We start from the raw sequence: 26,797 nt of genomic DNA on the forward strand, positions 1-26,797 counted from the left end.
GCCCGGTGACGCCACCGGCACTGATGGACGGGATTTAGCGTTGCCCTAGCCAGTATAACGGCTAGGGCAGCACTAAAGCCTACCCATCAGAGCCGGTGACGTCACCAAACACATCTGCCCGGCAGTGTGTTATGATAAGCAAAAGAGCCCTTGCCCTGCGCAATCTAGCGCAGGGCAAGGGAGTGTATGGAAGCATGAGATGCTCCGATGCAGACATCAGGGGGGCTGCCTGGGTGCAAATAAGGGTATGTCCGGGTTCAGCTCTGAACCCGAACAACCCCTTTAAAAGGGTTGCCTTAGCTCGTTACTAAGGCGAGATGAGACACAGTTCCGACCACTTTCCGGCCGGGAAACAGCCAAGTGCTCCGACGCAATGCTGTTTCCGAGTTAGAGAAACAGTATAGCTTGTGGTGCTACCCTGTTTCAGTAGCTCTCATGAACAGCAATGGAAGCTACTGAAACAGCAGAGTGCCAAAGTAACGGCGAGATGAGACAACCCATTTACAGTAAATCTCCTTTTTACCATCATGCTATTTTTTCATCCAACATTCTGTGCTGATTTAATGTTATATATAGTTGATGGTATGCTGTAGCTAGTTTAGCCTAGTGGTGGCTACAGGGAAGAAGAGTGGTAGATGTTCAGTTCATCTACCCAGGAGATTTAGAAGTCTGTCTCAGATCAGAGCACAGTCGGCAATAAATATATAAAGAAATACAGCAGTGAATTTCAGAATTATTAAAAAGGGGTGAACATTCAGACTAGATTAAAACATTCCGTTTTTGTTTTTTTTTTCCACCAAAAAGGAGAGAATACTAAAAAGAGAGGAGAAATTCTTATTTTATAGAGTTTTATTCTACTGCTTTCACTAAACAAACTGCATGTATGAATCCAGCCTAAAGAGTTATTTGCACAAATGTATTCTAAAATTATTACACATTCGGATTCCTCATGTGTGCCATGTCCTGACCCAAATGAGAAATATGGACATGTAATAAGTCTGGAATAGGTTCATGTGACTAGATTCCCCCTTTATAACCGGTTCTTTTCATATGCACCAGTTTAGCATATCTGGGCAACAAAAGAACTCTTCTGATAAGAAAACCCCTTTATTTAGCCAGAGAAAGAATCAAGATGCGTCTTGATTAGACAGGGGTAGACATCGCACACGTGCACTGCTACCCGGTTGTGTAGCAGTACATGCACAGTCCAGAAGCCCCTCACAGCTGAGGAACCCTTGTCAATGAGACAAATCAATTTGTACATAACGCTTCGCTCATCTCTAACCCTGGCGCAATACTAAGATGGCCACGGGGGGGGGGGGGGGGGGGGGGAATTGATCAGCATAAATAACACAAGACGACACATGCTAGGTGAGAGGGGTTGTCCAACCATTGCATTTTGAAGGGATATGTAAATTATAGTCCATGCACATACCCGACAGCTCTGCACACAGGGAGCTTGTGGAAATAAATGCTCACACAATTGGTCACAGCATTTCACACACTGTACACAACAAAGTGAGAGCTCTACAGACTCCCAGTTACTTATAGACAGTCTGTCAGCAGCTTGCAGTACAAATCTCTTTTGTGGAACTTTTATCATCATGGGTAATGCTAACTTTTATACTGATGGGTTTTTCCCCCTGCAAGTGCCCAGAAGGCAGAGATTAACTGTAAAGTCCCTCACACCCCATCCAGACAGGCGACAGCTGTAGTGGTCACTCAGGGCAGAGGCCAGTCCACTTCACAGTCAAGCTCCGCGCCCCTTGGCACCCTCAGGAGAAAAATCCATCAGAATAAAAGTTCATATTAACACTACTCCTTATGATAAGAACCTGCATATTTATATTGCTTTACCCAGCCACTGTCAGCAGCTCAGCATGGTCAAAACTGCTGACAGACTCCATTTAGGCTTTCAGTTGTCAACAGTAAACACAGTCCACCAATAATTCACAGAAAAAGGCAGAACTGTGATGAACATATCAGTAACAGTAACAGAAAAAAAAAAAGGCAGAAGAACATAAAAATTACAAAATCAAAACTGGCCCCCCAAAAAAACTGCATTTAATAAGCAATGTCATAAAACTTTTCGCTCTACTTTTTTTTTCCCCGGGTATATCCTGTACCTTATTGTCAGAAAAATTCAAGACTAAGGCTACTTTCACACTTGCAGCAGAGTGATCCGGCAAGCAGTTCCATCACCGGAACTGCCTGCCGGATCCGGCAATCTGCATGCAAACGGACAGCATTTGTAGACTGATCCGGATGAGTCGTACAAATGTATTGCAAGAACAGATCCGTCTTTCTGGATGTCAGTTATATATTTTGTTCACATTTTTACCGGTCTGCGCCATTGTGGTATTTTTAATGCAGGATCCAGCACTAATACATTTCAATGTAAATTAATGCCGGATCCGGCATCTGATCCAGAATTTGAGGGGAATAAAACTGATCAGTTCTTTTCCGGTATTGAGCCCCTGTGACGGAACTCAATGCCAGAAAAGAAAGTGTTAAAGTAGCCCAATATTCAGCCTCAACGTCTGCAGCGTCCTAAGATTATTTCAGTTAAAAGGTTTCCAGGTCAAGGGAATTGTCAATCTCAAAGGCATCTTCAGTTTCAGCCTTCATTTCTGTGGTTTCATCATCTAAGGATGCCAGCGCTTCATTCGTGTCACTAGCAAAGGTTTCTCTGGACGTATCGTCGTGTTCTTGAAAATTCAGACCTTTGATGGCTTCTTTCATCTTCTTCCCAAGTAGGTGATGTCTTCTCTTATTTGCAGCCTTTTTACTCTCATATTCCTTCTGGTTTTCCACATAAAATATTTCCTTAAACAAAATACAATTACACCGTCATGGGTATAGAAGAGTCGGGCCAAATATAGGGGCACCTTAATATTGCACACAGTCAGCAAGCATATTAGGGAATGTACCAACACCACAAATTACTACAACTCCCCCACCCATTCTACTACAGAAAACAGATTTATTAAGACCCTTTTCAGATCAAGTTTGTAAAATAAAGGGATCCTCTATTTCCCTCAGGATAGGTGCTCCAATCCAAAATTTGAGTCACCCCTCAAAAGTTATGGATAAATGTAAAGAGAATGGATTGGTCACTCTTATATGGAAATACAGGATGTTTTATTTGGTATATATATTAAAATAGATAAGAAATAAAAGAATAATAAGATATACATAAAAATCTTCTATAGACTATTCAACACAACCGCACTTGCGTTTTTTTTTTTTAGCATAGTGCGTTTTTAAGCGAAGAGTATGGAATAAAGGCCTGAGTGAAGGGCAAACAACTCTTCCATAAAAAGCTTGGGAAAACAGCCTTGAGCATCTATAAGAATTTTTATTTATGGTTTTGAAGTGTATGTTATAATGTATATAGTCTTAGTAGACTAGAATCACAGTAAACATATGAAGCAATAAATAATGGTATTGAATATGACACTTAATAGTGGCAAATTGAATTCTGAATTATAAACTGAAAAAGAAAAATCGCATCTTGACAAAAAATAACATCCAAAAATGCCATATCAATCTTGAAAGAGACAATTTGGGATCCAGTCCGGATTTTGGTAGAGACCAGCACCAGTATAAATTTCACTGATCCACAGAACGGGGGTATGCCACTGAGGAAGGGGATGCGTCTCCCCGAAACGCATCTGGCGTCATACCCCTGGATGAATATTCCATTCCATGAAGTGCACTATAAAGAAAAGGAACTTTCGGATCCAGCATTAGAATACTATAACACGTCATCCATCAGCGCCAACGGAGATAGGCTTGTGATCCTCATATTGAACTCACACCATCTGCGGGAGACACGTGGGACACGAGCGGCTCCATAGCCGGGACGCCGGCCGATTCAACGGACAACGGCTCGAAATTAAGTCCCGATTTACCCGACGGCGCAAGTAAAGGTAAGCCCACAAACAGCGGGTACAATAATAAGAATTACCTTCTCAAGCAAACTGAATGAACTGTTTCGGCCACTGAAGCAATATCCTACATTGCGGCCATATATTAATACACTACAGGAGTCAACAGTTGGATGCAATTTAGTATCAGCCTGTGGCGGCTGAAGTGCCTTTTCCGATACAGACACTGAGATACAAACTAACCGCATTGGTTACTTCAGCGAAGGTCTTCCGCTGCAACCTAGCCACATGCTAGAACATTGGGAGAAATAGTAGATGGAAAGCTGATACAATCCACTACTTATAAAAAGTTGGAATCCCCCTTGTTCAAACACAGATCTTTGGATACATTGTCAGATACAAGAAAAGACTCAATATCCAGAGACTGACCTATTGTATGGTTGCATTGTATTTTTTAAACCAAATACCGGATGTTATTCTTATCAATTTAAAGAGGACCTTTCACCCATCCTGACATTGTGAACTAAGTATACAGACATTGAGAGCGGCGCCCGGGGATCTCACTGCACTTACTATTATCCCCGGGCGCCGCTGCGTTGTCCCGCTATAACTATAACTTAGTGAGCGGAGATACCGGAGAGCATAGCGGGAGAACGGAGCGGCGCCCAGGGATAATAGTAAGTGCAGTGAGATCCCCGGGTGCTGCTCTCCGTGTCTGTATACTTAGTTCACAATGTCAGGATCGGTGAAAGGTCCTCTTTAACTGGGATATCTATGGATACACCAGATGGACACTATCTGCGCCAATTTGTCTCCCTACGAAATCTGCTTTTCTTCACATCCAAGACTGTATTAGTCTAGGTGGAGACAGAGAGAGACATTTGACACTGTCAGTACCTATCTTAAAGCTGGCGCTATTTTTTTAATTTATGATAGTTGGATAGAGCACAGACATATGACATTGTGTTGAATAGTCTATAGAAGATTTTTATGTATATTTTATTATTCTTTTATTTCTTATCTATTTTAATATATATACCAAATAAAACATCCTGTATTTCCATATAAGAGTGACCAATCCATTCTCTTTACCTTTTCAGATCAAGCAAGCATATCTTAAAAAGGTCACAGAGCTTAAAAAAAAACCACAACATATGTCATAGCGACTGTGTGCTGTCCGCATCTCTTCCAGCCCCATAGAGAATGAATGGGTCCAGATTCTTTCCGCAAGGTTGCGGAACAGATCCAGAACCCATTCTATGGACCCTAAGGATATGCCCACTTTTATTGTTCCAATTATAATAAAAATATTGCAAATAGAAAAATACCCTACACTTGTCTGCATCTACGGGTAGAATTTATTAAGACCAGCATTTTATGTGTTCTTGTGGGAAACTGACACGGCACAATTATTAAGAGGAGCATCTCGGGCAGTACGTGGGCCAAAAATGAAATCTGTAGCAGCTGGGAGTCGATTTCAGGGAAAATTTAAGCCAGTTATTTTTTTTATACCAGAAAACTGACGCACCACATATGACAGATTGCCCTAAGAGACTACAGACTTTAAAGGCTATGTACACCTTCGGAGGCAATTTTTTTAAAATGATTTGGCTAAAAATAATTTTTTCAATTGGCATTTATTAAAAATATTGAGCCGTTCGGTCACAAAGGGTTAACTGTTTTTCTAGCTGTGTGATTGATCGGTCATCTAATAACCCTAAATTACTAAGAGGTCATAAACCCTTATCTAAGCCACATTCTTATCAGTAAGGTAAGAACTGAGCTATAATGAGTGTTTATAATGTCAGATAAGGAGCCGTCAGCTCCCCAACTGACAGAAAATCCACAGGATGCTACTACAGCATCTCAGCTCTGTACAGAGAAAAAAAATATATATATAAAAAAATCATTTTTAATAAAGACCAATTTAAAAATGTATTTTTAGCTCAAAATTAGTACAATGCAATAATTTTAAAAGATTAACCCCAAAGGTGTACATAACCTTTAAGCAAATCATACAGTAGGTACTCTGATCCTGAAGCCACAGCCCCCTATTGCTAACATACATTTAGATAAAGCAGGCATCAGACAGAACAGAATACGACTGCAGAATCTACACAGGGGTTCATCTGTAGTCTGTAACTGTGAAGACACATACAGTATCTGAGGAGCAGCTCTGGGCAATGATGGTAGGTGTCCTTTAATCAAGGCTATGTGCATTGCTGCTGTGTAGTACGAGAGCGGATCATCCTCTGTTCCCTCCAGCAGGATAAATCTTTAGAAACTATCCTCTCTCTGCCCTAATGATTTCCATACTCACTGTAACAGGTCTACTACTAGTCCGGAAACATCACAAGTACAGAAACTAGAGAAGAACGGATGCTTTGTGAAGACTCCTACAGACTGTAGCAAGGGAATAGGAAGAACTCGTTGATGGGCATCCGTCACTATAAAGCAGCTCCAAGCTTATCATACATACCTTTATTTGATCAGATGTAATACTTGGCGTGCTTTTCAGGAGAGTTAGATAAACCCCGCCGGGAGTCCTCCTCCTGGTTCCATTCTGGAAGTAAAAACAATTGTATATGACTAAATGGATGCACGTCCTCACCGATACAGGTCCATGGATAGGCTGGCTTGCCCACAGCAAGCTGTATGTGCCATCTAGTGGAGACTTTAGATATTCAGCATGTTGTGTTCTAGATCTATGCAGGGGAAGACCAACAGGAAAAGAAAAAGGAGAGACTGCAGCACTTTATGGTGAAAGTGTGGATTGGAAAGCTCACATTTATGGCTGAAACACTGCTTTTGGGTGAATAAGGCCTCTTTCATACGGGTTATAAAAGGGAAAATAATAGCATTCTTAATACAAAATGCTTACCAAAATGTCGATTGAGGGGTTAAATAAATAAATAAAAAATTGCGCAGCCGGCATAGTCTTCTTTCAGGACCTGCCAAAGGACCTTTGGCAACATAATCTATCTTCATTCAGCAGGACCTGCGCGGACATCACCGCGCTCACCACGTTTACGTCAAAGGTCGTTTGGCAGGTCCTGAAAGAAGACGATGTTGGCTGCGCGAACAAGAGTATGAGGCGAGTTCATTTTTATTTTTTTTAACCCCTCAAATCGACATTTTAATAAGCATTCTGTATTAAGAATGTTAATATTTCCCTTGTAACCATGTTATAAGGGAAAATAATAGTGATTATACTTTACTGGGGTTGCTCATCCCTATCATCTCCTAGCAACCATGTGTGAAAAATTGCACCGCAACCGCACTCGCTTGCGATTTTCATGCAGCCCTATTCATTTCTAGAACATGCTGCGATTTTCACGCAACAATTCATTTGCACCAAAATTTGCAACTTTTGTACACTAGTATACGCAATTTATAAACTTGTGGGCAATTAAAAAATATATATAACTGGTGCTGCTGTGCCCATGCCGCTGCTGGACCTTGCAGGACCAGGAAGTGGCTTGGTCCTGTGACCACTGCGGCCACTCACATCTGCAGGTACATATCGTTCAAGCAAATGTGAACACTGAGGCCTGTGATCGAGCACAGCGGTCACGGGGCCCAGCCACTTCCTGGTCACACAGACTGGATGTGGCAGAACAGTAGGAAGGAAGACACTTTAGTGTTTTTTGTTTTTTTCCCACGGGTCACACTTTAGGACCATAGGCGCCGTTGGAGCTCAGGCTGGACACTTCCTTTAAAGGAGGACTTTAAAAGCACAGGTAGAAATTCGTCTCAAGCATGTAAGGGAAAGCGCACACAATCTGAACGGATGCTCGTAAGGTTGTTAATTTTATAAAAATATGATCAATGCACAGAATGTATTGGACTGGAAATGGGCCAGAGAACATGATGATATACTTACCAACACAAGAAGTCCTCCATTTTGTTCCACCTCTGCTGTTTGAATAAGGAGCTCGATTGCCTTCTTTGTGCCAATATTCTTCACAACTCGCTCAATTAGATTTTTCTTGGGCTCATGGAGTCTACAAGGGAGAGAACATAGGTTCAGAAAACAGGACATTTCAACATGAGCCTAATCATGCCTTCATATGTTAACGACGTGTGCCGTACATGAAGAATGCAGCAGGCAACTTATTCCTACAAACCAGTGCTTGTGAATGCGTGTGCTCAGGACAACATCTGAGCAGCAAAGCCTGCTTTACTAATACGCTGTTGGGTCTGGAGATAACTGCGATCCTGGACGTTTCACCCCTTAAAGGGAGTCAACGGCTCATAACCCCGCCCTCAGTGTGCCTCTGCCCGCCCGTTTACTCTCCTCCTCTCTCCTTTTCCACTGGGGCTGCGCGGTCAAATTCGTAGCGGGCGCAGTGGAAAAGGAGAGGAGGAGAGCAAACGGGCAGGCAGAGGCACACAGAGGGCGGGGTTATGAGCCTTGAGGAGGTGCTGCCTGGGGCTCGGACGATTGAGACGCCGCCCTGGGCACTTGAGAGGGCGCACTTACAGAATCTTAAAAGTTCATTTTTGGCTGAAAGAAAACTCCATTAGATACAACAAAGGTATCGTTTTTAAGTTCTCGGTGGCACATATAACGCTATTTGATCAGTCTAATATGCTCAAATGTGGTGACAGACTCCCTTTAAATACAGTACTGAAGTGTATTACAGAAGCAAACACATGATTAAGTCCTCTAGTGGGAACAAAAAAATCTGCCCCCACCCCAAAAAATAAAAATAAAATAAAATTTCACAGAAGAAAAACATAGACCTGTTAGGCCCTTTTCACACGAGCGAGTTTTCCCGCGCGGGTGCAATGCGCAACGTGAACGCATAGCACCTGCACTGAATCCTGACTCATTCCTTTCAATGGGTCTGTGTACATGAGCGTTGCTTTTCATGCATCAGTTCTGCGTTGCATGTTAAAACGCAGCATGTTCTATATTCTGCGTTTTTCACGCAGCCCTGGCCCCATAGAAGTGAATGGGGCTTCAGTGAAAAACGCATTGCATCCGCAAGCAAGTGAAGATGCAATGCGTTTTTCACTGATAATTGCTACGAGATGTTGTTTGTAAACCTTCAGTCTATCATGCGCGTGAAAAAACACATCAAAACGCATTGCATCCGAAAAAAAATGAACAACTGAATGCAGTCGCACACAAAAAACTGACTGAACTTGCTTGCAAAATGGTGCGAATTTCACTGAAAGCACCCTGAACGCATCCGGACCTAATCCGTCATGCTCGTGTGAAAGAGGTCTTAAACTCTACAAACATATTCTGAAGCTAGACCTCATACCAAATAATACACCATATGACCTACCCATGTGGCCTGTAAGGACAGAACCACCAAGTATTTATTAAAAGGGGTTATCCCACTGCATGTCCCGCTTGGGTGCAGATGAAAACATCCAGGGGTGGGGGCAGGCCGCGACAGGAATAAGCCTCCCTAGCATCGCAGGCGACGCTAGGGAGGCTTGTTCCCATCTTAAACATAGGTGCCAGGGACCCAGGTAAGTACAACCTCTGTGAGGGGCCCGGGCGTATGGGGAAGCATTTTTGTGGTTGGATAACCCCTTTAACCACCAAAACATAAAAGTGGACAACCCGTTTAAGGGTACTTTCTTTCACACTAGCGTTTTTCTTTTCCGGCATAGAGGTCCGTCCTAGGGGCTCAATACTGGAAAAGGACTGATCAGTTTTATCCCCATGCAGTCTGAATGGAGAGCAATCCGTTCAGGATGTCTTCAGTTCAGTCATTTTGACTGATCAGGCAAAAGATAAAACCGCAGCATGCTACGGTTTCATCTCCGGTGAAAAAAACTGAAGACTTGCCTGAATGTCGATTCCGCCCTTCCGGTCTGCGCATGCGCAGACCGAAAGAAAAGGTGAAAAAAATGGATTTTTTGTACTCACCGTAAAATCCTTTTCTCGTAGTAGGCATTGGGGGACACAGCACCATGGGTATATTCCCAGCTGCCACTAGGAGGCTGACACTAGAAACAAAAAAAAGTGTTGGCTTTGGCAGAGGGGTATAGCCCACCTGGGAGGAGCCGAGAGATATCAGTCGGTACAAAAGCAGTAGGAATACCACACCTGAACCAAAAAGAAAAACAAAGCCAAAAAGTCTTCAACTGGGGAGACCTGACGACCAAGCAGGCAACTACGGGACCACAAACAAGAGACTCAAAAGGGTGGGATCTGTGTCCCCCAATGCCTACTACGAGAAAAGGATTTTACGGTGAGTACAAAAAAATCAATTTTTCTCGTGCATGGCATTGGGGGACACAGCACCATGGAACGTCCAAAAGCAGTCCCCGAGGGAGGGAAGAAAAAAACGCCATGCCGCCAATCTAAAGCACAGCTGCTTGCAGAACCTTGCGCCCCAGGCTGGCATCAGCAGAAGCCAGGGAATGAATATGGTAAAACTTTGAGAAAGTGTGAACCGACACCCAGGTGGCGGCCCTGCAGACCTGGGAGGCCGATGCCTGATGACGCACCGCCCAGGAAGCCCCAACGGCCCTAGTTGAATGAGCAGTCAACCTGGAAATGGGAGCACGGCCCTTAGCGACATAGGCTTCCTTGACGGACGACCGAACCCAGCGAGAGATGGTGGCCTTGGAGGCAGGCAAACCCCTACGAGGGCCTGATGGGACCACAAAAAGGGAGTCCGAGCGACGGAAGGGTTCCGTGAGGCGAAGAGCCCGAACAACATCCAGGCAATGGAGGGACTTCTCCCTAGGGTGAGAAGGATTAGGGCAGAAAGAGGGAAGGACGATTTCCTCATTAATATGAAACGAGGAGAACACCTTCGGCAGAAAGGAGGGAACTGGGCGCAAAACTACCTTATCCTGATGGAACACCAGGAAGGGCAAACGGCAAGAAAGCGCCGCCAGTTCGGAAACCCGGCGGATGGAGGTGACGGCCACAAGAAAGGCCACCTTGAACGAAACAAACGACAGAGGGATCTCTGCCAAGGGCTCGAAGGGCGAAGACTGAAGGGCGTAGAGGAAGAGATTCAGATCCCACGGCTCCACCAGGAAACGAAAGGGAGGAACCCGGCGGGCAATGCCCTGTAGAAAAGTCCTCACCTGAGCCCGTGAAGCCACAGGACGCTGGAAAAGGACCGATAGGGACGAAATCTGCCCCTGAGAGAAGCCAGGCGAAGACCCTTCTCAAAACCGGCCTGAAGAAAGACCAGAATGTTAGGGATGGAAAAACGAAGAGGGCGAAAACTCCCGGGCTCGCACCAGGCAAAATACGCTCTCCAGGTCCGGTAGTAAATGCGGACCGACTGGGGCTTGCGAGCGGGAAGCATCGTCTGGATGACCGAATCGAGAGTCCACGGGCCTTCAGGACCGCAGTCTCAACAGCCACGCCGTCAAACGAAGCTGAGGTAAATTCGGGTGGAACAGAGGGCCCTGAGAAAGGAGATCGTGGCGCAGAGAAAGTCGCCACGAAACGTCGGTGAGCAGAAACACTAGATCTGCATACCACGCCCTGCGGGGCCAATCCGGAGCCACCAGGATCGCGGGGGGGGGGGGGGGGGGGAAACAGGTACAGAAGGTCGAACTGAGACCAAACCAGAACTAGGGCATCGACCACAAAAGCCTGAGGGTCCCTGGATCGCACGACATAGCGCGGGAGCCTGTGGTTGAGGCGCGACGCGAAGAGATACACGTCCGGAGTTCCCCAACGGTGACAAAGTTGGAGGAACACATCTGGGTGGAGAGACCATTCGCCCGGATCGACGAGCTGACGACTGAGGAAGTCCGCCGCCCAACTGTCGACCCCGGGAATGTGCACGGCGGAGAGGACGGGAACATGCCTCTCCGCCCACCTCAGGATATGGGAGGCTTCCTTTAGGGCCATCGCACTCCTGGTGCCCCCCTGGTGGTTCAGATAGGCCACGGCAGAGGAGTTGTCCGTCTGAACCCGGATCGGGAGACCGCGGAGGCGCGGGGTCCAGTGAGACAGTGCCAGGAAAATTGCCCTGAGCTCGAGAACATTGATCTGCAGGGAAGACTCCTGAGCAGACCAAAGACCCTGGACCGTGAGGGACTCGAAGACCGCGCCCCCCCCCCCCCCCCAAGCCGAGAGGCTGGCGTCCGTCATGACCACCCGCCAACTGGGGGGGGAAGAAAGGACCTGCCCAAGGACACCATCCGAGATCCTGGCGAAGCTGGAGAGGAAGCAGAGTCCGGCGATCGAGGCCTGCCGGGGACTTGTCCCACCTGGATAGGATGAATTGCTGAAGGTCCCGGGAGTGGAATTGGGAGTAGGGGATGGCTTCGAACGAGGCCACCATCCTCCCCAGGACGTGCATACACGTCCTGATGGTCAGAGGGGTCAGGCTACGGAGACGGGTCACCCCCGCCTGGAGAGAAGCAATTTTTTCCGGCGGAAGGAACACTCGCCCGAGGAGAGTGTGGAAAATCATGCCCAGAAAGAGCATCCTCCTGCAAGGGACGAGAGAGGACTTGGAGTGGTTGATGAGCCACCCGAATTGGGCAAGAGCCGAAAGAGTGATGTGTAGGCTGGACCGGTTGTCCTCCGATGACGGAGCCCGAATCAGAAGGTTGTCCAGATAAGGCACCAAGGCGACCCCCCTGGCTCAGAGAAGAGCCACGAGAAGCGCTAGCACCTTGGTGAAAACCCTCGGAGCAGAGGCCAGGCCGAAGGGGAGGGCGACAAACTGAAAATGAAGAGAACCCACTGCGAAGCGAAGGAACTTTTGATGGGAGAGGGCAATGGGGACGTGCAGATAAGCGTCCTGGATGTCGATGGACGACAGGAACTGGTCTGCCTCCAGGGAGGCGATCGCCGACCGGAGGGACTCCATACGAAAATGGCGGACCCGGACGAAGTGATTGAGCGCCTTTAGGTCCAGAATTGGACGGAGGGAACAGTCCTTCTTGGGAACCGTAAACAGATTTGAGTAGAAACCCCGAAAGCGTTCTGACTCCGGAACCGGAACGATGACCCCTAAAGAGCGAAGGGAACGAATGGCCTGAAAAAAACTCTTCTGCCCTGGCGGGAGACCTGGGGGGCGACGTCAGGAAGAACCGTCCCGACGGAAGATCGGAAAATTCGATCTTGTACCCAGAGGAAACCACCTCCAGAACCCAAACGTCTTCCACGCTTGCTTGCCAGATGCTCTGAAAGGCGAGTAGGCGCCCTCCCCACCTTGACCGAGGCCGAGTCATGCGGAAGGAGGCTTAGCGGACTGGGGGCGAGCAGGTTTGGGCTTGGCCTTGAAGGAAGGCCTGGTGGACTTCTTGTCTGAACGGGCGGAAGGGGCCCGAAAGGGACGAAAGGACTGCGCCCGAGAGGATGACCCAGGGAAGAGACGGCGGCGAGGCTGGTTCTGGGGGAGAAGAGAACTCTTACCACCAGTAGCCTCAGAGATGAGCTCCTCCAAACACTTCCCAAAGAGCTTTCCACCGAGAAAAGGAAGGGAAATGAGAGCCTTCTTGGAGGCGGAATCCGCCGCCCAAGAATGAAGCCAGATGGTACAACAGATGGCCACAGAGTTAGCGGCCGCACGCCTGGAGCAGCGGGCTGATTCCATAGAGGCATCGCAAAGAAACTTGGATGCCTGGTAGATTTGAGAGGCAAGCACTGCCAGCTCCCCCTGGACGGAGTCTGGAGGTAAGGCCTGGACAAGCTGTTTTGCCAAGATAGCGCACGCCTTAGCCACCCAAGAGGCGGCAAACGCAGGACGGATGGCAGCACCCGCTGCCAGGAAAACAGACTTGGCCAAAGAGTCGACCCGTTTGTCAGTGGGATCTGACAAGGAAGCCGCGTCAGCCAGGGGAAGGGTAGCAGCTTTCACCAGGCGAGCAACCTGAGGGTCTACCTTAGGAGGAACCGTCCAAAGATTGACGGATTCCTCAGAAAAAGGAACATCTGAGGCCTTGGTAAGGTGAAGGCGCCGATTGGGGTGACACCACTCCTTAGCCAAAAGTGCGTCAAGATCCTCGTGATTCGGGAAAACCACAGCGGACCGTCTAGAACAGCGTAGGACACCGACTCCTGGGAGGAGGAAGAAGGAACGTCCTGCACATGGAGCGCGTCCCGGACAGCCTTGATGAGATCCTGTATGGCCGCAGACATCGCCGAGCACCTCTCTGATTCAGAATCAGAGGCGGAGGAGTCCCCAGGAGCGGCGGAAGCGGCTGAAGAAGAAATCTCGACCGTCTCAGACCTATCCGGGGAATGATCCGGGGTAGGTGAGGAAGAGTGGGACCTGGCCGAGACAGTACGAGCTCGCTTGCGGGACCGCGTGCCAGAGCTAGAACGGATGTCCCCAGCGGGGGCGTCCCTACCAGAGGCGGCTGCAATTTGAGCAGGGAGACTGTCCAAGGACTGCGCCAGGAATTGGGAGAGGCTGGCAAGGTTGCCTATGGCTTGGGATAGGGTAGCAGCCCATTCCGGGAGAACCGACAAAGAGGGAGTCGCAGGGGCGGACTTGGCAGGCCTGGGGGTGAGGCACTGCGCGCAGAGAGAGGTAGACTGGCCGCATGGGAACTTGCTATTGCACACGGAACCTGCATAATGAGTGAAAATGGCGGCAGGGGGAGTGGGGTCCCGACCAGAGGGATGGAGGGCGGATGGAGGAGCCTGCAAAAGGAAAAAGGGAGGGCGGATGGAGGAGCCTGCAAAGGAAAAAAAGTCAGCCACAGGCTGCCTACCAGACCCAAGGTGCTGTGTCCAGACGGAGACAATCGCAGAGATGCTGCCGAGGAACTGAGAGAATCCGGCCTGCAGAAAGGAAGCCAGAAGAGGAACGCACCCACAGCAGCCCGCGCTGATCCAGGGTTGGTCGGAACAAGTGCCTCCCAAGGGCACCACCCAGAGAGGGGAGGAGAAAGAAGAAAAAGCCCGGGAAGAGAAAACGGAGGCGGAGCTCCGCCCCACGAGACCGCGGCCTAATCGGCAGAAAAGCCGGGGCCTCGATTAAGGAGATGTGGCCGGCCATGGACACCCGCGATAGTGGTGACGTCCGGAAGAGCAGCAGGAGCGATGACACGGCGCCGATGCGCCAGGGGACACGAAATAGGGCAGGTAGGAGCAGGCAATACTTCCCCCCCAGTGCGGGAGCGCACCGAACGCCGCAATAACGGACGCCTTAAAGGGCCCAGGCCCAGAAAGAAACGAGTGCCCCCATCGGAAAAACCAACCCCACAAGAACTCATGGGGATGAGTAGGTGCTGCAGGTAGTGCTCCCTTGCCCAAAAGCGGCCCTCTTAAAGAGCTACCAAGAAAAAAAGGAAGGCTGGCTTGGGGGTGCGACGGGGTGGCATGGACTACAGGGTCCCTCCGAATCTGTACTCACTTTCCGATGTCTTCAGGCGCGGCAATGACCACCCCCTCGGCAGACTCAACACGGGATCCGTGGGTCCACCGGAATTCCACTGCGGAAGCAGATCAAACAGGGACTGGGTGGCTGCCAGGTACCTAGGTACGCGCCCGCAGAGGGGCAACTAAAGTGGAACACGATGGAGCTACCCCTGCAGCAGGCCGAAACCTGCAGAGAAAAAAAAAAAAAAAAAAAAGGATGAACTAAAAATAGCAGGATGACCTGTGGAAAAAAAAAAAAAAAAAAAAAAAAAAAAAAAAAGACAGCAGGTCATGTCTGTCTCCTACGGACACTAGAACTAGACCGATATCGCTCAGCTTTGGCACAGGGGTATAGTCCACCTGGGAGGAGCCAACACTTTTTTTTGTTTCTAGTGTCAGCCTCCTAGTGGCAGCTGGGCATATACCCATGGTGCTGTGTCCCCCAATGCCATGCACGAGAAAAAAAGAAAATGTCAGATCCGTTTTGCCGTATGACACCGGGAAGACAGATCCAGCATATCAATGCATTTTGACTGATCAGGATCCTGATCAGTCTTACTAATGCCATCAGTCGGCATACGTTTTGCCGGAACTGCCTGCCAGATCACTCTGCCACAAGTGTGAAAGTACCCTAAGAACTTGTCCAACACCAGCTACGGTAGGGGGTGACTGACCTAAAAAGTACAGCCCCAACATTGGTACTGAGTGCATACCTTAGAAAACCTACATAGAAAATAGAGCCCACAAAGTACCCAATAAGTAAATGTTTATTATGATATATAGATAATAAAAATAAAAAATAAAGTTAAAAAAAGAAGAATCACATGGTATAAGGAGAGGTGGCAAAAATAACACCATCCAGGACCTAGACAGAACACATGGGGCAGTATAAAACTGTGACTGATAGAGACACTGGCACCATAACGAGATAGCTACATGTAAATCGTAACTCAAATACTTATATACCAGCATCAGAGAAAAAGTGAAGATGTTTGTAACTCTCCCATGGAGTACATGTGGTCAGGGATGGCGATACCCTGACGTGCGTTTCAGCGTGCCTTCGTCCGGGGGTACATACTTCAGTAAAGTTCTGCACTGCCCAAAAACTTTGGCAGAAACAAACGGTTTCTGCATTTGCGAAATCTGCTGTGTGAACTAGCCCTAAGGGATAATTTGGCACCAATTTTGGAGTGTTTCGACATCAAAATCAGCTCCAAAAAACACCAAAAAAAAAGCCTCCTATTCGTTTTGATGCCAAGCAGCACTTAGTTGTTTTTTTCCCACATGGAAAAAAGAAGCAGCGTATCCTATCTTGGGGCAGAATCGGCGCTGAATCTCCCATTGAAATGAATAGGAAGCTGAAAAAGTCCATTTGTGTTTTCTGTCAATTTTTGGCGCAGATCTGCTTCAAAAACCTCAAGCAGAGCGGATTTGGTGTGGTTTTTATGCATTTTTTGGTGCAGATTTTCTGTTTATGTTAACAAACCCATTGAAGACGACGGGGAAAACCACTGTACAGAAGGAGCCGAATGGCACAAACAATTGACATGCTGCGGATTTTAAAAAGTGTACAAGAGATTTGTCTAATCTCATTCCCTTTGCTGGTACTGTATTATGCCTCATTCACACGTCAGTGTTCGGTCAGTGATTTTGAGCCAAAACCAGGTGCGGATCTTTTCCTTTTAAATACATTATCTCTGTGGAGGAACCAATCCTGATTTTGGCCCACAATCACTGACGTTGTGGTTTTTCTGTCTGAGACGCATGCAGAAAAACCGCATGTAAAAAACAGTGGAACCACCATTAGATGAGAACATACCATGTAACACTAAGTTTATATCATCCTTTCCGTTGTCACCGTTTTTCTAGCGGACATTGTGTGAATACACAGCAGACATGCAGAGGGTTCAGGACACATATTGTACGGTCAGGAGAACTCACCTGTATGCAATTTCATCAGCAACTTTGTCTTGTGGATCGGCCTCAGTTATTTCATATCGACCCTTGTAGTCCATGTCTAACTTTTCACCTAATCTATCCTTCACGGGTCGCTTCCTCTTCAAGTGCTCCCTATCTTCGTTCATATAATCTTCCAGTTCTTTGTCCAAGCCCAACTTTTCCTCATTGCCCGACTTGGCCATGATTTTTTTGGCCAGAACATAATTATATGTTTCGGACTTCCTGCTCATATCGATGAGGCCATCCATATCCATGATCCCCAGATCATTGGCGACCGCCTCTTGAGATTGCTCCTGGAGCACTGCCCCCCAGATGTTATTCTTCGCTGGCTGCTTCTGATTAGGGAACACAAACTGGGTCGGTCTGGAAACATTAGCGGGAGGGTTAGAAGTCTTCTGACGTTTCCGTTTCCATGGAGAACCATCATCCTCATCAGAGTCACTTGCACTATCATCGCTAGAGTCAACGTTCTCAAAATTCCTATAGGGGACGCTGGCTGGAAGAGACGGGTTACTCCTGTAGCCTTTATCATGGTCGACAACATTCAATTTCTGTAAAAACAAAAAATACTTAGTTACCAAACTATAAAAATGGAATTTGGAAGTTATATTCTAGGAAGAATTATGAAATTATATACTAAATGACTATGGGGGGAGATTTATCATGAGGGCAATTTTTAAAGTCCATAATTTGTGTCAAACTGATCAATGTTTGATAAAATTGTTGCACCTAAAGGGGTTCTCCAAGAGAATAAAAAATTCCAGGAATGCCCGAATGCTCTAAGAAATAAAAAGATTACATACGCACCTCTTTCTCCAGCACAAGCGGCACGGTTTATCTCCAGGGTCTGTTCACAAACTGTAGCAGTGACGGCCCGCGACGTACACCGCCGAGGACAGTGATTGGCTGCTATAGTCACATGCTCTATTCCTGCAGGTCACCGCTGCTGTCCGTAAACAAGCACTGGCTCACAGAGAGGCAAGTAGACAATCATTTGTTTTTTGTACACCACTCAGAAGCATGGCCAAGATTTACATTATCTTGGACAACCACATTAAGGGTCCATTCACACGTCTGCAAGTGTTTTGCGGATCCACAAAACACGGACAGCGGTTAGGTGCCCGATAAAAATGCCTATTCTTGTCCATGGCTGCAGACAAAAATAAAACATGCTCTCTCTGTTTTGCAGGGCCGCGGAACGGATGTTGTCATCATCTTTTGCAGCCCCATTAAAATTAATGGGTCTGCACCCGTTCTGCAAAATTGCGGAATGGATGCTGACCCATTCATGCGGATGTGTGAATGGACCTTTAGGGGCGCTTTCACAGGAGCGGATGCCATGTGGATAATCCTCTGCGTGAAAGAGGGCCAAGCCCCGCTCCGGACAGCAGAGACACGCAGCGATAACATGATTGATAATGCTCCGTGTCTCTGATCTTTTTACTACGAAATCACAGTGAGAAAGTTGTCACCATGATTTTGTACTAAAAAGATCACAGAGGCACAGAGCATTAACAATCATGTTACTGCTCCGTGTCTCTGCTGTCCGGAACGGGGCTTGGCACTCTTTCACGCAGTGGATTATCCACACAGCATCCGCTCTATTGCCTCAAGCACACACCAGTTTTTCGGGTCCACATGCGAGCCGCAGTTTTTGCGATTCGGCCTATTCACTTCAATGGGGCCGCAAAAGATGCGGACAGCACTCTGTGTGCTGTTCGCATCCTTTGCTCCGTTCCGTCGACCCGCAAAAAAATAAAATAATAAAAAGATAGCACGTCCTATTCTTGTCCGGTTTGCGACAAGAATAGGCATTTCTACAATGGGCCGCCCATTCCGTAAATTGCGGAAGGCACGCGGGTGGCTTCTGTTTTTTTTTTTGCGGATCCGCAGTTCGCACGTGAAAAATGCATCAAAATGCATTGCACCCGTGCAAAACTGAACTTGCTTGCAAAATGGTGCGAGTTTTACTGATTGCATCGTTCATGTGACAGAGGCCTAAAGGGTTTTCTGATTTGTGCAAAATATGCCCAAGGGAGGAACAGTGATGGAGAAAAGAAGCATTAGGCTACTTTCACACTCGCGTTTGGTGCGGATCCGTCATGGGTCTGCACAAACTCATCTGTTCAGAACGGATCCGTTTGTATTATCTTTAACATAGCCGAAACGGATCCGTCTTGAACACCACTGAAAGTCAATGGGGGGGGGATCCATTTTCTATTTTGCCATATTGTGTCAGTGAATACGGATCGGTCCCCATCAACTTACATTGTGTCAGGTGGGATGCGCTTGCCTCCGCATAGTCAACCGGAGGCAAGCAGCGTTTTGGTGTCTGCCTCCAGAGCGGACTGAAGGTGGAACGGAGGCAAACTGATGCATTCTGAGCGGATCCTTTTCCATTCAGAACACATTAGGGCAAAACTGATCCGTCTTGGACCGCTTGCGAGAGCCCTGAACGGATCTCACAAACGGACACCAAAACGCCAGTGTGAAAGTAGCCTTACTTAGGTCGTGTTCACATCTAAGCTTCAGAGGTCCAGCTGTTGGTGGACAAAAAAATCATTGCATTGGTCTTTGTCAGGACGAATGCCAGCATTTATGCCGGAAATCAGCCTCATTGCAGTCAATGGGGATCCAGCAGGCAGCTCTGTGCTGGAAAAGCCTGCTGAACCCCCTAACAGATGTGAACGAGGCCTCACCTTTTTAATGCCCACCTTCCCAGCTGTTTGGTAGGCCACAGGGGACGTGGCTGGACACAATGACTACTGGAGCCCATGGCCTCAGTGGTATACAGCATGAGACCACTAAGGCTAGTGACTGGCCAGCGGCACTGCTCAGACAAGTAAACAGAGACCAGCGGAGGAACGGAAACACAGGAGGATAAACGGGTGCAGGCATGTGCACATCAACACTGTTACAGGAGCAGAACGAAAAAAAAAAGAGAAGTGCCAGATTCAGCACATAAATGACAGGAACGGAGCCAAAAAGATCTCATTAACCACCTCAGCTCCCCTAGCTTAAACCCCCTTAATGACCAGACCACTTTTTACAATTCTGCACTACACTATTTTCACAGTTTATTGCTCGATCATGCAACTTACCACCCAAATGAATTTTACCTCCTTTTCTTCTCACTAATAGAGCTTTCATTTGGTGGCATTTCATTGCTGCTGACATTTTTAAATTTTTTGTTATTAATCGAAATTTATGAAATTTTTGCAGAAAAAAAAAAAAAAACCCCGACATCTATATATAAATTTCTCTAAATTTATTGTTCTACATGTCTTTGATAAAAAAAAAAAAAAAAATGTTTGGGTAAAAAAAAAAAAAATGGTTTGGGTAAAAGTTATAGCGTTTACAAACTATGGTACAAAAATGTGAATTCCCGCTTTTTGAAGCAGCTCTGACTTTCTGAGCACTTGTCATGTTTCCTGAGGTTCTACAATGCCCAGACAGTAGAAATACCCCATTTCGGAAAGTAGACACCTGATGGGCATAGTGAGTTCATAGAAGTTTTTATTTTTTGTCACAAGTTAGCGGAAAATGATGAATTTTTTTTGTTTTTCCTTACAAAGTCTCATATTCCACTAACTTGTGACAAGTAAAAACTTCCATGAACTCACTATGCCCATCATGAAATACCTTGGGGTGTCTTCTTTCCAAAATGGGGTCACTTGTGGGGTAGTTATACTGCCCTGGCATTTTAGGGGCCCTAATGTGTGGGAAGTAGTTTGAAATCAAAAAATGGCCTGTGAAATCCGAAAGATGCTCTTTGGAATGTGGGCCCCTTTGCCTACCTAGGCTGCAAAAAAGTGTCACACATCTGGTATCGCCGTACTCAGGAGAAGTTGGGGAATGTGTTTTGGGGTGTCATTTTACATATACCCATGCTGGGTGAGAAAAATATCTTGGTCAAATGCCAACTTTGTATTAAAAAAATGGAAAAAAGTTGTCTTTTGCCGAGATATTGATCTCACCCAGCATGGGTATATGTAAAATGACACCCCAAAACACATTCCCCAACTTCTCCTGAGTACGGCGATACCACATGTGTGACACTTTTTTGCAGCCTAGGTGGGCAAAGGGGCACACATTCCAAAGAGCACCTTTTGGATTTCACAGGCCATTTTGATTTCAAACTACTTCTCACGCCTTAGGGCCCCTAAAATGCCAGGGCAGCATAACTACCCCACAAGTGACCCCATTTTGGAAAGAAGACACCCCAAGGTATTTCGTGATGGGCATAGTGAGTTCATGAGTTTATTTTTTTCCGCTAACTTGGGATAAAAATGTCAATCTTTCATGGACTCAATGTGCCCCTCACGGAATACCTTGGGGTGTCTTCTTTCTGAAATGGGGTCACGTGTGGGATAGTTATACTGCCCTGGCATTTTAGGGGCCCTAAAGCGTGAGAAGTCTGGAATATAAATGTCTAAAAAATGTTACGCATTTGGATTCCGTGAGGGGTATGGTGAGTTCATGTGAGATTTTTTTTTTTTTTTTACACAAGTTAGTGGAATATGAGACTTTGTAAGAAAAAAAAAAAATTTCCGCTAACTTGTGCCAAAAAAAAAAAAAAAAATGTCTGAATGGAACCTTACAGGGGGGTGATCAATGACAGGGGGGTGATCAGGGAGTCTATATGGGGTGATCACTCCCCTGTAAGGCTCCATTCAGACGTCCGTATGTGTTTTGCGGATCCGATCCATGGATCCGTAAAACACATACGGACAGCTGAATGGAGCCTTATAGGGGGTGATCAGGGAGTCTATATGGGGTGATCAGGGGTTAATAAGTGACCAGGGGGGGGGGGGGGGTGTAGTATAGTGCTACTTATTACAGAGCTGCCTGAGTCCTCTGGTGGTCGATCCAAGCAAAAGGGACCACTAGACTAGAGGACCAGGTATATTAGACACTTATCAAAACAGCATCTAATATACCTGTTAGGGGTTAAAAAAATAAAATAATCGCATCTACAGCCTGCCAGCGAACGATCACCGCTGGCAGGCTGTAGATCCACTCGCTTACCGGACGATTCTGTGAACGCGTGCGCCTGTGTGCGCGCGTTCACAGGAAATCTCGTGAGATGACACATATGCGTCCAGGAGGAATGAATCAACCGCCGCAAGGACGCATCCCTGCGTTAGGCGGTCGGGAAGCAGTTAAACAATTTTTGGCAGGAAAAAAAATAAATAAAAAAAAATGTCATGCACGCAGGACGCTTTTGTCTGCTTTTTCTGACGTGAACATGCCCCAAGTACTGATTCTTTTATTACTTTATCCATTTACATCAGTAGAACTATGGCGCGGTTCACCTGATATTTGAGCCTTTCATCAAAGGTACCTAATGTGTGGAAGTTTCGCTGATGGAAGGCTGTGCTAGTCAGTGGCGTCGCCAGGGGGGGGCCAGAGGGGGCCACGGCCCCCCCTACATCAAGCTGTGCCCCCCCAACTAAAATGTCTCCCATTCATTGTTGGTGTATGCTGCGCTGCGCTGCTGTGCACTGTGTAGGCACTAGGCAGCCGCAGCCCTACCGGACATCATCTTCACATCTGTTCTGATGATCTGCGTCACCGACTCGGTGCAGTTGCGGTCTCACTCTCGGGTCTCCACCCACCGCCGCCGCGCGGCGTCCCCGGCTCCGCCCACAGCTCCGCCCCAGCCACGCCCCCAGCTCCGCCCCCGGCTCCAGGACCTGACCAGATTCATTCATCTACTTGCAGCAGCTGCTTAAAGTCATATATTTTTTTTTTTTTTCAACTTAAATTCCTTATAATGCGATATATTAATATATAGTGCTCTTACTCATTTTGGTTGGGTCGTTTCTTTAAAAAACAGACTTTTATAATATGTAAATGAGCTCTCTACCAGGCAAGTAAGGCAGTTACTTGCTGGTAGCAGCCGCATCCTCCTTTCATAAAGACGCCCCCTTCGCATGTTGGTTGACAGGGCCAGCGAACGCGCTCGTCCTCTGGCTGGCCCTGTCTGCGTTCAAAATCTGGTGCCTGCGCCGTACTGGTCTTCAGTCGGCGCAGGTGCACTGAGGGGACGACGCTCGCTCGGCCGCTCCATCCTCAATGCGCCTGCGCCGATGACGTTACATCTACACCCGGCGCAGGCGCACTGAGGAAGGAGCGGCCGAGCGAGCTTCCTCCTCTCAGTGCGCCTGCGCCGACTGAAGACTGGTACAGCGCAGGCGCCAGATTTTAAACGCAGACAGGACCAGCCAGAAGACTAGCACGTTCGCTGGCCCTGTCAATCAACATGAGGAGGGGGCGTCTTTATGAAAGGAGGATGCGGCCGCCCTACCTGCTGGTAGAGAGCTCATTTACATATGATAAAAGTCAGTTTTTTGAAGAAACTACCCAACCAAAATGAGTAAGAGCACTATAATATATCGCATTATAAGGAATTTAAGTTGGCAAAAAAAAAAATATGACTTTAGTGGGGTGACAGAAGCCCTTTAAGCCAGCCAGGCCCAGACTAGAGAACAGACAGTGTGTGGCGTGGCGTGGCCCTACCCTACCGATACCGAACAGACTGGACTGAGCCTGACCTAGTGGAGATGGTGTGTAGCAGGTTAACTTAATAATAATAAGGTACAACTTACAAGTAGTGACTGAGTGGACTGACCTAGGCCTCTTTCACATTTGCGTTTGTCCGGATCCGGCGTGTACTCTACTTGCCGGAATTACACGCCGGATTCGGAAAAACGCAAGTGAACTGAAAGCATTTGAAGATGGATCCGTCTTCAAAATGCGTTCAGTGTTACTATGGCAGCCAGGACGCTATTAAAGTCCTGGTTGCCATAGTAGTAGTGGGGAGCGGTATACTTACAGTCCGTGCGGCTCCCGGGGCGCTCCAGAGTGACGTCAGAGCGCCCCATGCGCATGGATGACGTGCCATGCGATCACGTGATCCATGTGCGTGGGGCGCCCTGACGTCACTCTGGAGCGCCCCGGGAGCCGCACGGACGGTAAGTATGCTGCTCCCCCGCTCTCCACTACACTTTACCATGGCTGCCAGGACTTTAGCGTCCCGGCAGCCATGGTAACCATTCAGAAAAAGCTAAACGTCGGATCCGGCAATGCGCCGAAACGACGTTTAGCTTAAGGCCGGATCCGGATCAATGCCTTTCAATGGGCATTAATTCCGGATCCGGCCTTGCGGCAAGTCTGCAGGATTTTTGGCCGGAGCAAAAAGCGCAGCATGCTGCGGTATTTTCTCCGGCCAAAAAACGTTCTGGTCCTGAACTGAAGACATCCTGATGCATCCTGAACGGATTTCTCTCCATTCAGAATGCATTAGGATAAAACTGATCAGGAGTCTTCCGGCATAGAGCCCCGACGACGGAACTCTATGCCGGGTCCGGACAACGCAAGTGTGAAAGAGCCCTAAGTCTCTTTCTATTCTAACTAGAGAGATTAGATCTGACTGAGTCTGAGAGGAGAGCCGGCTGGCGGCTGCCCCAGAATCTTCCTGATTTAAAAGTTAAAGGGGTTCTGCACTTTAATTTAACTGATGATCTAAACTCTGGATAGATCATCAGCTTCTGATCGGCGGGGGTCAGACACCCGGGACCCCCGCCGATCAGCTGCTTGAGAAGGCAGTGGCGCTCCATCAGAGGCACGGCCTTCTCACTGTTTACCGCCAGCCCACTGACGTCACGACTAGTATCAACTAGCGTGGACGCAGCTAAGCTCCATTCAAGGGACAGAGCTTAGCCGCGCTCAGGCTAGTTGATACTAGTTGTGATGTCAGTCAGTGAGAAGGCCGCGGTGCTGCTGGAGCGCCGCTGCCTTCTCAAACAGCTGATCGGCGGGGGTACCGGGTGTCTGACCCCTGCCGATCAGAAGCTGAAGATCTATCCAGAGTATAGATCATCTCAGTTAAATGAACATGCAGAACCCCTTTAAAGTTACTGTCAGTGCAGCCTGGATGATTACAGTGTTCACTTCACCGTTTAGAGAAATCATGTTCAAATGTGAGCGGTGGGAGGGGGTCTGTGGATGTCATTACACTGGTATACGGGGGGGGGGGGGGGATCTGTGGATGAAACTCTTATAGTGTTATAGGGAGGGGGATCGGGGGTCTTTGGATGTCATGAGTCATTACACTGTTATGGGGGGGAGGGATCTGTGGATGATACCCTTATAGTGTTATAGGGAGGGGGATCGGGGGTCTTTGGATGTCATGAAACTGTTACGGGGGGGGGGGGAATCTGTAGATGACACTGTTATAGGGGGGGGGGGAGATCTGTAAATGACACAGTTATGGGGGGGGGGGATCTGTGCCACTCTGTGGATGACACTGTTAGACTCCCTTCAGACGTCCATAGCAGCGGCAATGTGCGGGTCCGCATTTTTTTTCGGGAACGGAATTGTGGACCCGGAAGTGCGGGACCGCCTTTCCGTATCCGGCAGCACGTCGTGCTGCCCTATAGAAATTAATGGGTCCGCAATTCCGTTACGCAAATTTCGGATGTGTGAATGGAGCCTTATAGGAAGAGGGATCCCGATATGACACTGATATGGGGTGGATCTGTGGATGACACATAGCATTAGATGCTATAAACGGTATGTGTCATCCACAGATCCCCCTCCATAAGTGTCATCCACAGATCCCCAGGCAGCTAGGAGATGTTGAAATCTGAGTGATTGGGGTTTTTCTTCCCTATTGCGGTTTTAGGTATTGGGTAAAGTATCGCAGCATTTCTAAGCGTACTTGTGTAAATGTATCGTTGTTATAGCTGCCCCCCTACTTTTGTCCTGGCCCCCAGTGTGCCCCCCCAAAATTTGAAAGCTAGAGACGCCACTGGTGCTAGTCAGAGGCTCTGCACACTACCAGTCTATGTATGAAACAGAAGATACTGCTCTTTGTCCACGGCTAAACAAGTGTAATGTGAAGAAGTAAGACCACGGGCCACTACAAGTCTCATCATCCTCTACATCCAAGGGCCAAGGTATAAGACCCAAAGCAGTCATAGCGCACAGCAACCAATCAGATCACTGGTTTCATTACACCAGCGCGGATACACTGACAGGTGTAATCTGATTGGTTGCTATGGGCCACTTCAGTCCTCGCCCTATAGCAGTGCTACACGCAGGGACAGTGGTGCGCCATAAGCAGCTGGACTACAAATCCCAGCAGTACACGGGGCAGTACTATGCAAGGTTACCTTCACCGGAGCTTTGTCTGCCGGCCGTGACACCGTCATGTCCGTGTCAGAGCCGCTGAGCTCCCCGTCTTCCAGGTCTGCATCCTCCATGGCTCCCCGACTGCTTTCCAGCGCCATAACACTAGGCTGAGGCGGAATCACGTCAAACCGCAAGGAGGCGGCAACTGAGAGCGGGGACCGGACGTTACTTCCGGCAGAGAGAATGGCGGGAAACTGGAGCGAGCTGGTCCGCCCGCTACACCGCCATGTGTGCTCCGGGGAGGGGCCGTTGTATGAAGGTTTATGACAGGATTTCTGTGGCCGATATAGTGGCTGTGGTTCCTTGAGAGAGTTCCCCCTCGGAAATAACTAGTTACAAGGTTTAACTTACCAGCTGTGATAGAATATAATAAAAAAAAAGTGCCTGGACATGGCTAATATGCTCCACCCACTGCTAAGGCTGCATTCACAGT

At 47.8% G+C, this 26,797-nt stretch overlaps 1 protein-coding gene across 1 annotated transcript; it reads right to left on the reverse strand.

The window, feature by feature from the left end:
* Positions 1 to 2,383: 2,383 nt before the first annotated feature.
* On the reverse strand, positions 2,384 to 26,551 carry PHAX (phosphorylated adaptor for RNA export). Its single transcript, XM_044291092.1, has 5 exons — positions 26,346 to 26,551; positions 17,149 to 17,717; positions 7,774 to 7,894; positions 6,370 to 6,453; positions 2,384 to 2,826 (listed from the first exon to the last, which is right to left on the reverse strand). The coding sequence occupies exons 1-5, from the start codon at positions 26,460 to 26,462 to the stop codon at positions 2,566 to 2,568; spliced, it is 1,152 nt and encodes a 383-aa protein (XP_044147027.1). The 5' UTR covers positions 26,463 to 26,551; the 3' UTR covers positions 2,384 to 2,565.
* Positions 26,552 to 26,797: the final 246 nt, after the last annotated feature.

Source organism: Bufo gargarizans, chromosome 1, assembly GCF_014858855.1.
Source record: "Bufo gargarizans isolate SCDJY-AF-19 chromosome 1, ASM1485885v1, whole genome shotgun sequence".
In the NCBI taxonomy this organism is placed as follows: Eukaryota; Metazoa; Chordata; class Amphibia; order Anura; family Bufonidae; genus Bufo; species Bufo gargarizans.